The sequence below is a fragment of the Leptodactylus fuscus genome, chromosome 2 (genome assembly GCF_031893055.1).
Source record: "Leptodactylus fuscus isolate aLepFus1 chromosome 2, aLepFus1.hap2, whole genome shotgun sequence".
Taxonomy (NCBI): Eukaryota; Metazoa; Chordata; class Amphibia; order Anura; family Leptodactylidae; genus Leptodactylus; species Leptodactylus fuscus.
This window is the reverse complement of record NC_134266.1, coordinates 239123785-239136378: the sequence shown is the minus strand read 5'-3', so window position 1 is coordinate 239136378 and position 12594 is coordinate 239123785. Positions and strand designations below refer to the sequence as shown.

The 12594-nt window shown below is 40.0% G+C and overlaps 1 protein-coding gene across 1 annotated transcript in view; it reads left to right on the top strand.

Moving 5' to 3' along the window:
• Positions 1-12594, top strand: part of COG6 (component of oligomeric golgi complex 6) — a 107537-nt gene that overhangs the window by 83976 nt on the left and 10967 nt on the right. Inside the window, exons 15-18 of the mRNA XM_075265914.1 lie at positions 2016-2183; positions 3317-3424; positions 6518-6571; positions 11416-11495. Of these exons, the coding sequence (XP_075122015.1) occupies positions 2016-2183; positions 3317-3424; positions 6518-6571; positions 11416-11495 (410 nt within the window). The remainder of the gene's footprint in view (positions 1-2015; positions 2184-3316; positions 3425-6517; positions 6572-11415; positions 11496-12594) is intronic.

Here is a 12594-nt window from a genome sequence, read left to right as displayed (position 1 = left end):
CATATCACTATGGCCTGAACCCGCATGCACGTGTCTTCAGAAAATCGCTAGAACTGGAAGGAACAAAAATCTGCTTTGAAGCTGGAAATGTTAAAAAAGTATCATCCTATAAAATGTAGGGATTACACACCATGAAAAGTAAGTGAACCCCTAAACCCTATATATTTTTTGAAAGTAGACAACCTGAAGATTACAAATGTCTTAATGGGTCATCGATAGCCACATCCACCTTCATGCAACTTTGCGACCAACACAAATAATTTTTTGAAAAAATACGCTAAAACACATATTTGCACCTAAAACTCATGTTCAATCTCACATTCATATACAAAATACTTTTAAAATAATAGCTTATGGTGTATACAATGTGTATATATACTATATGTACCGCAAACATCAACAAGAGCTCGGACTCCCAAAAACACGAATACAGAAGAGAAGCAGGATTTTGCTGTTGTTTACTAATATGTTAAAAAGCTATACTGCACCTACCAAACTGTGACTGTGATACCAAAATCTAACTTTTTTCAGAGTACACAGCATACCGTATATAAAAACACAATTTAATAGTTTATATATATATACAACCACCTTCATTCAACTTTGCTGCAAACAGAGATTGCTAGCAAAAATTGCGCAAAAATTCAAATTTGCCACTAAAGTGCGGCTCAAGAAATCCCTTTCTGCAAACATAATGTACTGTCCATAAAACTGCAATATGTGAGGAGTTCATACATACCACACATGTATATATTTACATGGGCGGGTGTTAAAGAATCGCCAAAATCACAGAAATGCGCCATCCCATTTTGTGCATGCAAATTAAATAGGACTTTACATAAAAATGTTATTTTCCATCCCCCTATAAAAATTTTAGCAATCTATACGTTCATCTCTAGTGATAATCGTTATTACTATTATTTTAGTGTGTAACGGACATCACTAGAGACATATTTTACTGTAGAAAGCTCAGGTATAGACAGGACAGGGATTGGGTGAAATGTAAACTTTATTTGCGACTTTATGTATATGTTGTGTAAGTGTTTGGTGCGACTTTTTTTTTTTGGTGCTGCGACCTGGACAATAGTAAATGCCTGGGTCACAGTGCCAACAAACTTCCTGGTTATGTTCAGGGGTATAACGTAAGAATACCCCACTAGTAAAGCTCAGGGGGGAATTACATTATAACTGTATGTGACAATCAGAGACAAATGTATAGTATACGCTCTGATTGGCAGGAGAAGGGTTAATAGGGACAATAGAGTCCCTGCCATCCCCCTTCTGCTGTCACATACAAGTTATGCAGAGAGTCAGATTTTTTCTGTGTCTCTCTCTCTCTGCTGGGCTGCTCGTGTCCCTTCCTTTCTTGTTAGAGATCGCAAATTGCTTGCTTAGACAGGAGGGGGGGGGGGACTTTGGAGCTCTATATCTTTGGACTACATCAACATATCTTGATGTTTTCAATTTCATTTTAAAGAGGAGAATCTCATCTTTAAACTCAATGATTGGATGTACAGTTTTGGAGCAATTCACTGTTGAAACGCTGTCGGGAATTGAGATCTTCAGTTGGATCTCAATGCCAAATAGTGTTTTCAACAGTGAATTGCTCCAAGACTGTAAGTAAAATCATCAAGTCCCTGGTATCATTTTAAAGATGAGAGTCTCTTCTTTAAAATGCATTTTAAAGCATCAAGATATGTTGATGCAGTCCAGAGATATCGGCATTAGTAGGGAGGACGTAGTACTACGTGCTCGGCTACTGAAGTGCCACCTTGGGAGCACGTATAGCTACGTGCCTGGCAGCGAAAGGGTTAACCCTCAGAGCACCACAATGAACCACCTATGTAGAGATGTGGGGTGGGGGCCAAAAAAAACCAAAACAATATGGCCTGCTTCTTTAATATGGGATATGAGTTTAGCTCTCTATTTGGTTAGACTGTTTTTGTTCCCATAAACTGGAGAACTTTAGATTTTGGTTCAAGAAAAATAACCCGATGTTGTGTTCTCGCTCTTAGGTGCTGTCCTGTGTCCTGGATCCCTTACTACAGATGTGTACGGTCTCTGCCAGTAACCTTGGCACAGCGGACATGGCCACATACATGGTCAATTGTCTGTATGTGATGAAGACCACGTTGGCTCTCTTTGAGTTTACTGACAAACGTCTTGAGATGCTGCAATTCCAGGCAAGTCTATCTCCAGTGTCCAATCCCATAAATAATATCTACTCTTCTTTTCTTGATCATGAATGTTTATAGAGGGAGAATTGTCTATTACAGAAAGTCATCTTTCTGGATGAAACCTATACATAGATCACTATGGTCATATCCCCATCCATAAACAAGACTCTTCTCCCTCTTCCAATGTGCAGTCCCTTAGTTTAACCCATATAGGGATCACAATGTACTTTTTTTTCCCCTATCAGTATGTCTTTGTAGTATGGGAGGAAATGCACATAAACACGGGGAGAACATACAAACTCCTTGCAGATGTTGTTCCTGGCGGGATTCGAACCCAGGACTCTCCTGGGTTTATTTAATTGTGGAAAATTGAAAGTTGTTACCAGACCCCTCTGGCATTGGCTTATCTACCGTTTTTGTAAAAAAAAAAAAAAAAAAACTTTTCTCCTGGAGACTTTAACCTTCCTCTTAGTGCTTATTCCATAGGCTTCCTTCCTTTAGGCCTTGCAGTCTGTATGTGATAAAGGTCTGGTGTGTAGCCTGAAACGTTACAGTTGGATTGTTCCGGCTGTCGCTGAAATAAAAAGGGATTTTTTTGTATCCAACTCATTGGAGTGCTGAGTTTTATGTGGAATTGTAAAAAAAAGTGTCTCGATCCATCTTCATCCTCCTGGTCACCTGCCTGCATATTAGCTCTTTTGCCAGTACTAACAGAATCCAACATCGTCCACCATTGCTCAGGTTTGACTTGACTTGAGAATGATATATACCTAAAATTTAAGGCTATAAAGCTGCCCACAGCCTGCCATACCAGCTACTGACCGTACACATTAAAAAGATGTCATCTGACCGCACATCCCCTGACCCCCCACATACATACACATGCATGCTTAGCTCAACAGAGTGTGGAACAAGGACCTAAGTCACTGCCATATACATCTGATGGTGACTTATGTCCCTGAGGAAAGGCGGACTGGGTAGTTAAAATCTTTATCTGCCATTGGGGAGGACAGTCAAAACCAGCAGGTGTGATCAGCATCAATCTAATGTATATGACGTCCTGTATGTATTCAGATATAAATGGTGAATGACTAGAGGAGAAATCTGTACTGTAATATTTTTTTCTCTTGTGCCTATAGATTGATGCTCACTTGGACACTCTAATCAATGAACAAGCCTCTTTTGTGTTGACCAGAGCTGGACTAAGTCAAATATACAGCTGCCTGCAGCAACACAAGCCGGAGCAGGTACGACATAGATACAACCAATCTGAAAACCCAGTGACATTGTATGGAGGAAATCCGTGAAGGGTATATATATATATATATATATATATATATATATATATATATATATATATATATATATATATATATATATATATATATATATATATATATATATATATATATATATATATATATATATATATATGAAGAGCTCAACGGAAAAATGGCCTAAGTCCAAAAATCAATATTGTGAGAAAAACGAAATTTAAAGTTTTAGCCTAAAGCAAATGGGCATTATTGTGGAATATATCTATCCAATGTAATCAGCTAATGAACACCGTTAATCCTAATCATAAATTGTATTATTTATTTAAAAAATTGCAGCTTCATGTATAAATATTATTTATTTAATATTATTAATTAATTACTACTATTATTAAACGATGAAGAATAATAATTACCTGCCTCCCTTTTAAATAAGTGCAAAAGTCGATTTAGAGCCTTTTAAACAATAAGACAAAGTTTTTACACTAATATAAACAACAGACCGGAAGTCACGATTTCAATGAAAAAATGACCAACGAGAGTGAAGTAAGTAAGTTTGTATTGGACTTAGGCCATTATTCCATTGAATGTAAATTCTTCTGCATTGAAATATATGGACTTAGATCATTAATCCTAGGTACCTTGTAAACCCAATGCATAGAACGAGGTACAAAGAAGCTTTCTAGGTAATAATTTGAAATATGACAAAATGTGGACTTAGGCCATTTTTCCGTTGAGCTCTTCATATATATATATATATATATATATATATATATATATATATATATATATATATGCGTATATATTTTGTCAGGATGTGGTGGTGCTGGGTGGTTGGCATAGACACCGACTCCAAGGTAACCATCCAAATGTTGAGCTTGTTTCAGTCCAACAAACAGGGGAATATGCAGTACCAAAAGAAAATACAAAACAAACACCTGCCGTCTGGGCCCTAACTAAACTTAAGTTGGTTGCCTCACCTAATAATAGAAATCAATTCAGATTGCCAGGTTATCTCCAGCAGTAGAAACCTTTGTGGTGGCTTTCCAGCCAAGTTCTGCCAAAGCCTGCTCTTCTTATGGCTCGCCAACAAGGAAAACCTTGTACAGCTGAATTGCTGCAAGATGTGGACTGGAGGGGATGGGAATGGTAAATCCCACTACCAGCCTACCTACCATTCCCTAAAAATCCAGCCCTTGTGCAGAGCACTTAAACAATGCTCAGTGCTAAAAGCCTAGCTGTTTGCTGAGATAACTTTTCTGGACTTCTACCAACTCACCCATCTGAGCAATCTGGGTTAAATGTACACCCCCTGCAGCACCTTACCAGCCATCGGCTTACTATATACAAGTAGTGGACACGTTTGTGAATTGAGGCCTTGTTTCCACTTACTTGCAGATATTTCTATGGTTTTGCTATGTCTTTAATGTTTTTTTAGTCTATGCTTGTTTACTGTGTGTGGAGGGTTATAAACTTTGAAGATATCGGAAGAATTTCTTGAGTTTCGTATCTTTTTGGACAGGTATGTGAATTTCTTCATTTTAGCCAAACATTAAAAAATAACATCAGCAACAACAGACAGAAGAATTATTCGACTGGCTCTTCAGAACAGAAAATCTACCTCCAGCGAAATCAACAATGTTCTGTCCAATGCAGGTGTTTCTTTGTCCGATCGAACAGTTCACCGGAGACTTGTGGTCACTGGCCTTAGGGTTAGAATTCCTCGGAAAAAAAAACACTACTTAATGAGGTTAACAGAAGGAAAAGGCTAGAATGGGCAAAGGAACACCTTCATTGCACGATTGAGGACTGGAAAAGAGCTTTGTGGAGTGACGAAACAAAAATTTCAATATTTGGTAGTGATGGTGTGCGTTATGTACGAAGACGAAAGGGGGAGTATTACAATCCTGAGTGTTTAATTCCAACAATGAAGCATTCTCTGAGTGTCATGGTATGGGGATGCATGTCTTGGAAGGGTGTGGGCAGAATTCAGGTCATTGATGGAACAATTAATGGAGCACGATACATTCAGGACATTCTAAAGCCTAAAATGCTGCCATCGGCTCGAGACTTATTTGGCTCAGGAAACAGTTATATTTTTCAGCAGATTGGAGCGTCATGCCGCACTATGAAACTATACAAGAAGTGGATGTAGAACTGCTGTCTTGGCCTGGAAACAGCCCAGATCTTAACCCCATTGAGAATCTGTGGTCAAGGTTGAAGCGGATTGTGGCCAAAAAACATGCCAAGAACAAACAGGAATTAATAGAGACCATAATTAATTCTTGGTTCCACATTATAAGTAAGGAAGAATTAGAAAATCTAGTGGAATCAATGCCTAGAAGATGCAAAGCTGTAATTAATGCCAAGGGTTAACCAAACACGCTACTAACCAAATCTTCATCAATGTACAGTGCTCATCAAAACTGTTTAAATATATATTTAGTACGAAATTTTTTAATTTTTAATATCACATTTGCATTAGAATTGTTTCTCTTTGTTAAATTTTTACAAAATATTTTCAAAAAACATTTTATTTCAAAATTTATATCACATTTTACTGTGTTTTAAGCCATTTTTTTCTAAAATTCAATGAAAAAATTGTACCGTGTCCACAATTTTGGCCACTAGTGGTCATGTGATTTACGGTCCATGGTCATGTGATTTACGGTCCATGGTCATGTGATGAGTACACAGGTGTCGCTCGTTACAGTAACAGCACAATAATCAGACATCTGCCTGGTAACGAGCTGTGCACCCATGTGCTCATCACATGATCACGGACCGTAAATCACATGACCATGGACTGTAAATCACATGACCATGGTCAGACTTTTATCCACTAGAAGTAACAGAATGAATGACAGCAAGCCGAAATCCAGAAAACCGTGAGGAATTGATACAGAAAGTATATTGGAAAATTGTATAACTTTTTATTGTATATTTGTTTGTCAATATTGGTCTGAAAGTGGCCAACCCCTTTAAGTGTTTAATCACCTAGCATTTCCATTGTTTGATGTTTGATAACTGATCATTTTAATACTATAACATTTTATTCTCTTGCAGGGACCTTTATCAAACTTACCTAGTATGGATGCTCTGTCACTGAAGGCTTCAATGGTAAAGCAAAAGTTTCTTACCCGAATATACCTTAATGCTGTAGATGAGTCTTGTTTGATTATGTGTTGGCCTTAGGTTTGCCTATATAAAGTACATAACTGCTAGAGTTGCATTCAAAGGGGCCTTTTAAATGGATTTCTGGCAAATGTTTCCCACCATGCAGTTCCTCCTCCCCTCTCTCAGCATCTGCATAGAGACAGGATTGAAAACTGCAGCTGCATTCCTCTCTTCTCCACCTTTTTTGTCAGTTTTACTTGAAGGTCCTCAGGAACTGGTTTATGGCACAGGGATTTAAAGCTTATTGAGGAGAGGATCCCTGTGACATGCACAGCATTCACAGCCACTAGGTCTTGCTTATATCATGCACTTCCATTCAAATCTGTGGAATTTCTGGCTATAACCAAGGGTACTTTATTTTTCTTTGGTCATTCCATAAAGAGAATGGATTTGCGAAGTATCCGCCCATGAGCGTCTTCTGGTCTCCGCGGCAAAACCGTTTTTTTTTTATTTTTTAACCGGACACAAAGTTCTGCATGTCCAACTTTGTGTCCAGTTAAAAAACAAAACAAAACAAAAAACGGTTTTGCCGCAGAGAGGTAGAAGACGCTCACGGATGGACACTTTGAAAACTGACTGCCGGTTTCCATCTCCTGTCCAGTTTCTCGGGCAGAAGACAGAAACTGAAAGCGGAGACCAGGCGCTGGTGTGAACCCGCCCTTATTTATTTGTTTCTCGTACTTATATAGCACCAACATATCCTGCTGTTCTTTACAGACATTGTCTACATTGTTCTATATAGGGCTCTCAATTTACATTCCCTATCAGTATGTCTTTGGAGTGTTGGAGGAAACCCACGCAAACATGGGGAAAACATACAAACTCCTTGGCTAACCACTGAGCCACCATACTGCAGCTCACAGTACAGGACTATAGAAGTGTACCCTCCAGGGACGTTCCTCAACGCTCAGCAATGACACTCAACTGTAAGGCCATCCCTTCTGACAGCGGTCATGTCATGTCAGAGAGAACATGAAAGGTCCTCTTTAAGAAGAAGCCACCTTGAGGTGTGCAGGTGTATTAGACCATGCGTGTCCTGCTGAGAATTCTGGAGAAGAGATATGCAAATAGACTTCTTTGGTGTAAAAGAGGAACGTGCTCTAGCCCCATCTTTTAGAAGGTAGCTCCCTATACATGAATACCTGGTTAATATCAAGACAAAATAACGAAGAGAGTCCTCTCTGCAGACCCCTCCGTGCAGAGCAGGGTGCTGGCTGTATGAGAGATCAAAGACTTGGGTCAGAAGGAGTACTATGGTTCATTAGAAGACAGCCGTATAATGTGTACAGGGACTTATTACACCATGCACGCCCTGCTAAAAATTCTGGTTAATAATATCTCAATAGTCTTTGATGGAACTTTCTGTATCTCCAGTATCAATGTGTCCCAAGTCCGTGATGGTCAAAGTGTCCCCCAATAGCAGACTTCTTAAGAGCAGACGCATCTTTTCCACTCATTGCAAGATATAGCTTGCATATACAAAATATAATTTCGTATTGAGATGGGGCATAGCTGAGTGTCTATTGTGGGCTTGAGATGTTCATTATTTCTTTGTGGTTCACCTGTATGAACTCTGCATAAACTTAGTAAATGGAGCCCTGTTGTATTTATGCTGAGGGTGTCTGATGTTTTGTAACCAACACATAATTATAAGTTTACCAGGGTATAAATACGGGCATTGTGTATACAGCGTCCTACCTGTGTCAGCCATTACTAATACCCTGCGTCACCCTGACCCTTCTAGTCATAGCTCTACTAATAAAGGGGCTGTAGAAGTCTAATCCTATAGGACTCTTTAGGCTCCGTTTCTAAATAGAATGAGTCTCCAGTGGAGGAGCGACTTCCGTCCCCTATCATAGGATCACATAATACTGTCTAGACGCTGAAGCTGCTGCCGGTGCCAGCTCCACATGTAACCACTGTAGTGCTAACCACTAACCCTCTCGTCTGCTGTGTGCTGCCATATAATTACTTCACCCTCCTCTTCTGCAGTGACAAGCACGGGTGGGGTGGGGGTGGGGATTTGGATATGAGAAGAGTTCTGGGACTGTAAGCTATTTTGTGATGCATTTCTTTGTTTTTACCACTATTTCTTCATTTGACATCTTAAGATGGCCGTGCAGATTAGATTATTCTTAGCAAAACCTGACAATTTTAGCAATGCCAACTGACCATGTACTGTGCAAAACTTTTAGGCATGTGTGGACAAATGCTGCAATATAAGAATGCTTTCAGAATTAGAAGGGGTAATAGTTTAGTTTTGTCAGTTATCAAAATTAAGTGAATGAAGAAAAGTGAAATCTCAATCTCATCAATATTTGGTGCGACGTTTTCCCTTTGGAGGAGGAGTCCTGGAAGTGATGATCCGGCCCCCGCAGAACCCTGGTCTCCTCATCATTCAGTCCGTCTAGGATTACATGAGGAGACAGATGGGTTGGAGCAAGCCCACATCCACAGAAGATCTGGGCTTAGTTCTCCAAGATGGTGGGAACAACCTCCCTGCTGGGTTCCATCTAAAACTGTCAAGTACCTAAAAGAATTTGCTGGAGGCAAAGGGTAAAGGTCACACCAGATATTGATGGGAATTAGAATTCTGTTTTCTTCATTTGGTTAATTGACAAAAATAAACTATTAACACTTCTATTTCTGAAAGTATTCTTATGTTGCAGAATTGTTTTCTCACACGCCGAAAACTTTTGCTCATTACTGTATGTTTGCCCCCTTACTGCCCTATCCTTTGTTCTTGAGTTAAGTTTTGCAGAATATTCCTTTCTTCTCCCCATTTAGAACACATGGATGCTCGTGTGTGTGTGTGTGTGTGTGTGTGTGTGTGTGTGTGTGTGTGTGTGTGTGTTGGATAAGATGGGAATTCTGCTGACAGTAGTCTTTTGATGGTCTATTTTTCCACATCTCAACTCCGACTCCTGCTCCAACTCCTTCATAAATGGCTGGGGGCTATGGTCAGTGAAAAGCAGTAAAGATCCTTAAAGAGGACCTTTCATGTCCTTGTGCACATGCAGTTTTATACACCACCAGAAAGCCGACCGTGCGCTGAATTTAGACCGTTCACTTTTACTTTTCCTGCTGTGTCCCCGGGCTGGAGATATCCATGCCGTTCGTTTTGGCACTGATCTCTGCCCACCGTCAGAAGGGTGTTCCTCACAGTACTCGTCCAAAGTTCTGTAGTGTCAGAGGGGGCGTTATATGCACGAGTACTGTCAGGAGGGGTGTTCTTCACAGCCCAGCTAGACTGTTAGGAACTCCCTTCTGACAGTGGGCATAGATCAGTGCCGAAACCAACAGCACCGATATCTCCAGCCTGGGGGTACAAAACGGGAAAATCGGCAGAGCATTGAATTCAGCACACTGTTGGCTTTCTAGCAGTATATAAAACCGCATGTGCAGGAGGACATGAAAGATCCTCTTTAAATTCAAGCAGAAAAATTTAGTGATTGACTTCTTATATTCTAAAGGTCATGTCCAGTGGGGTAACATATTTCTTCACAAGGCCAGGGTTAAAAAGATATAATTAGTCACCTCACCAATCCCCTGTTGCTGATCTGGTACCTACCTGGTCTCCACTTCTTGGCTCTGTCTCAAGCAAGTATTTAGGAAGTCCAGATAGATTCCAAATAGTATTGAAGAACTAAGTGGTTTAATCCACCAATATTCACCATTGTGACTATCGCCATTTTCAGGGGTTGTTGGATTAAACCACTTCTTTAATACTATTTGCAGTCCATGTGCTGTCACCAAATATCTGCTTTCAACTTTATCGGACCATGACCTGACCAGAGATGTGCACCATTGTGTTTGGACAATTGGGGAGCTGGTCACATGACATGACAGACATGACTTGTCTTCTTATACTTTAATCCGTCGTTGTCAATATGGTCTGGAATTCTGAATACCCACTCCTCATCTATGAATTGTTTCCCCTGTTTGTATTGAATGTCTATGATATATTCAGCACTGTATTGTGCATCTGTTTATGTATCCTTGTACTTTATGTTATCTTATCCATTGATGTAGCGGCCTCTCTGCCATTGTTCTTGCTGTTCCAAGTCTGGTAGTTATATCATGGTTGTATTCTTCGTTGACCCTGTGAATTTCAATACTTAGATGAATATAAAAGAAAACTTCTACATAAAATGTGGAATATCTTTACTTTGCCAAGGATCCCGGCAGCGTTTGCTACAGTATTGGTCCTATGACTGTGGGCTTTGCATAAATCTAGAATATGATAGTATAAGAAACTTTGTAATATATCTTATGGGAAAAATATGATATTTTTTGCTCTTATTAAGCTGTTTTCCTGATTTCCCTCCATTTGCTAAAATGACTTTCACTCTGAAAATTCTGCTACATCTTCCTGAAGATGGACTGCAGATCACATGTATCAGATTACATACATCTAGGGTTAGTGTGATGCTGGAGCTAAATATGAGCTTTCTATTCCAACCAAAGTGCTTTATTTACATCAGTAAAAGACAGCGCTTCCCTGCACAATGTCCATAGTGCTAATCTTGTTGCTGAGCGAGCGACAGCATCTCGAAGCAGATTCTCCTCTACTTACTGTAGCATATGGCAGCTAGTCCCCATACAGGTTATATACGGAGCAGATGCAATGTCATTTTTCATGTGCATACACAATACTATTAATTTATGCAATGCTTATTAAAATGTTAGGTACGTTACACTGGAGCAACTATCCTCTCTAACAACTTTTAGGAAACGGTCCTTGTAAGTCATTCTTCATTTACACTTCCAGTATGTCTTGTCTTTAGGTTCAGTTTGATCGCTATCTTGCGGCTCCGGACAACCTTCAAATGCCACAGCTGAATTTCTTCCTCAGTGCCACAGTGAAGTAAGTGACATTTTACTTTGCAAAAATTCTAATTTTGTAAGTTTTATGGAAAGGGAACCAACCCTGGAGACATGTGGACATTTCACATAGAAACTAATAGGTGATCGCACCCACTGAGCAGATGCCTAAATTTAGGGAGGGTGTAGAGGGGTACATGCAATATGTAAAACAATATGTTTTTATCCTTTAATTCCCCTCTCGTGAGGCTCAGTTCACATCTGCACTTGTCACTCTGTACAGGGATACTGTCCCCCTCTGTGCATGAAAAATGTGGAGAGAAAAGTTCTGTTAATAGTACTTTTCTCTCTCTATTTTTTGCACTTTTCGGGCAAAACCGAATGGATACCACGTGGATTATAGCCTATGGGGTCCGCAGGTTTCCTAAGGTAACTGCTTTTTTAGGTGGATTAGGTTACCATTTGGGGAAACACGTGCAGATGTGAACCAAGGCTTAATGCTGCGCGGTTTAGTGGTTTTGTCGGGTTTACATTCTTTTATGTTTTTCAGATGCCAAATGTAGATTTACCCTAAACAATGTCAGATCCCATTGTGAGGGCTGTGGTACGTGGCACCTGATCTCTCATGTGTAACTGCAGTATATGTAGCCTATATACCCCTGGACCGTGGGAACTTTCCCTAGAGGAGGGCAAAATGGGGAAACTGGTGTGTTTACTATGCTTGAACTAAGTGACACTGACTGTACACTACAACAGAACTACTAAAACAACAAGTTGTAACTATACAATAGTATACCGTATAGAGACTCTGAGATTAGCTCCCTATGGAATACAGAGCCATAATACATAGTAGCCAAGCCGAGGACATGAGCACTTGGCACAGCATTATTAGTCATGGGAGCTCCTACAGATTCATGGATTAGGAACAAGAAGATAACTAAAGGGCTGAATCTCCCTCTTACCTATACGCACTCATTGTCTGGACTGTAACTAAGTAATAATGGACGACAGGCACGGTGGCAGATGAGAGGAAATAACAGCTAAGGAGGAAAGGCCTGCTCACCCTCATCCTCCACCTCCACATAGAGGACTGAGCCGGCCAGCCAAGTAAGTATGTGAAGAATTGCTTCTCACAAGAGCCC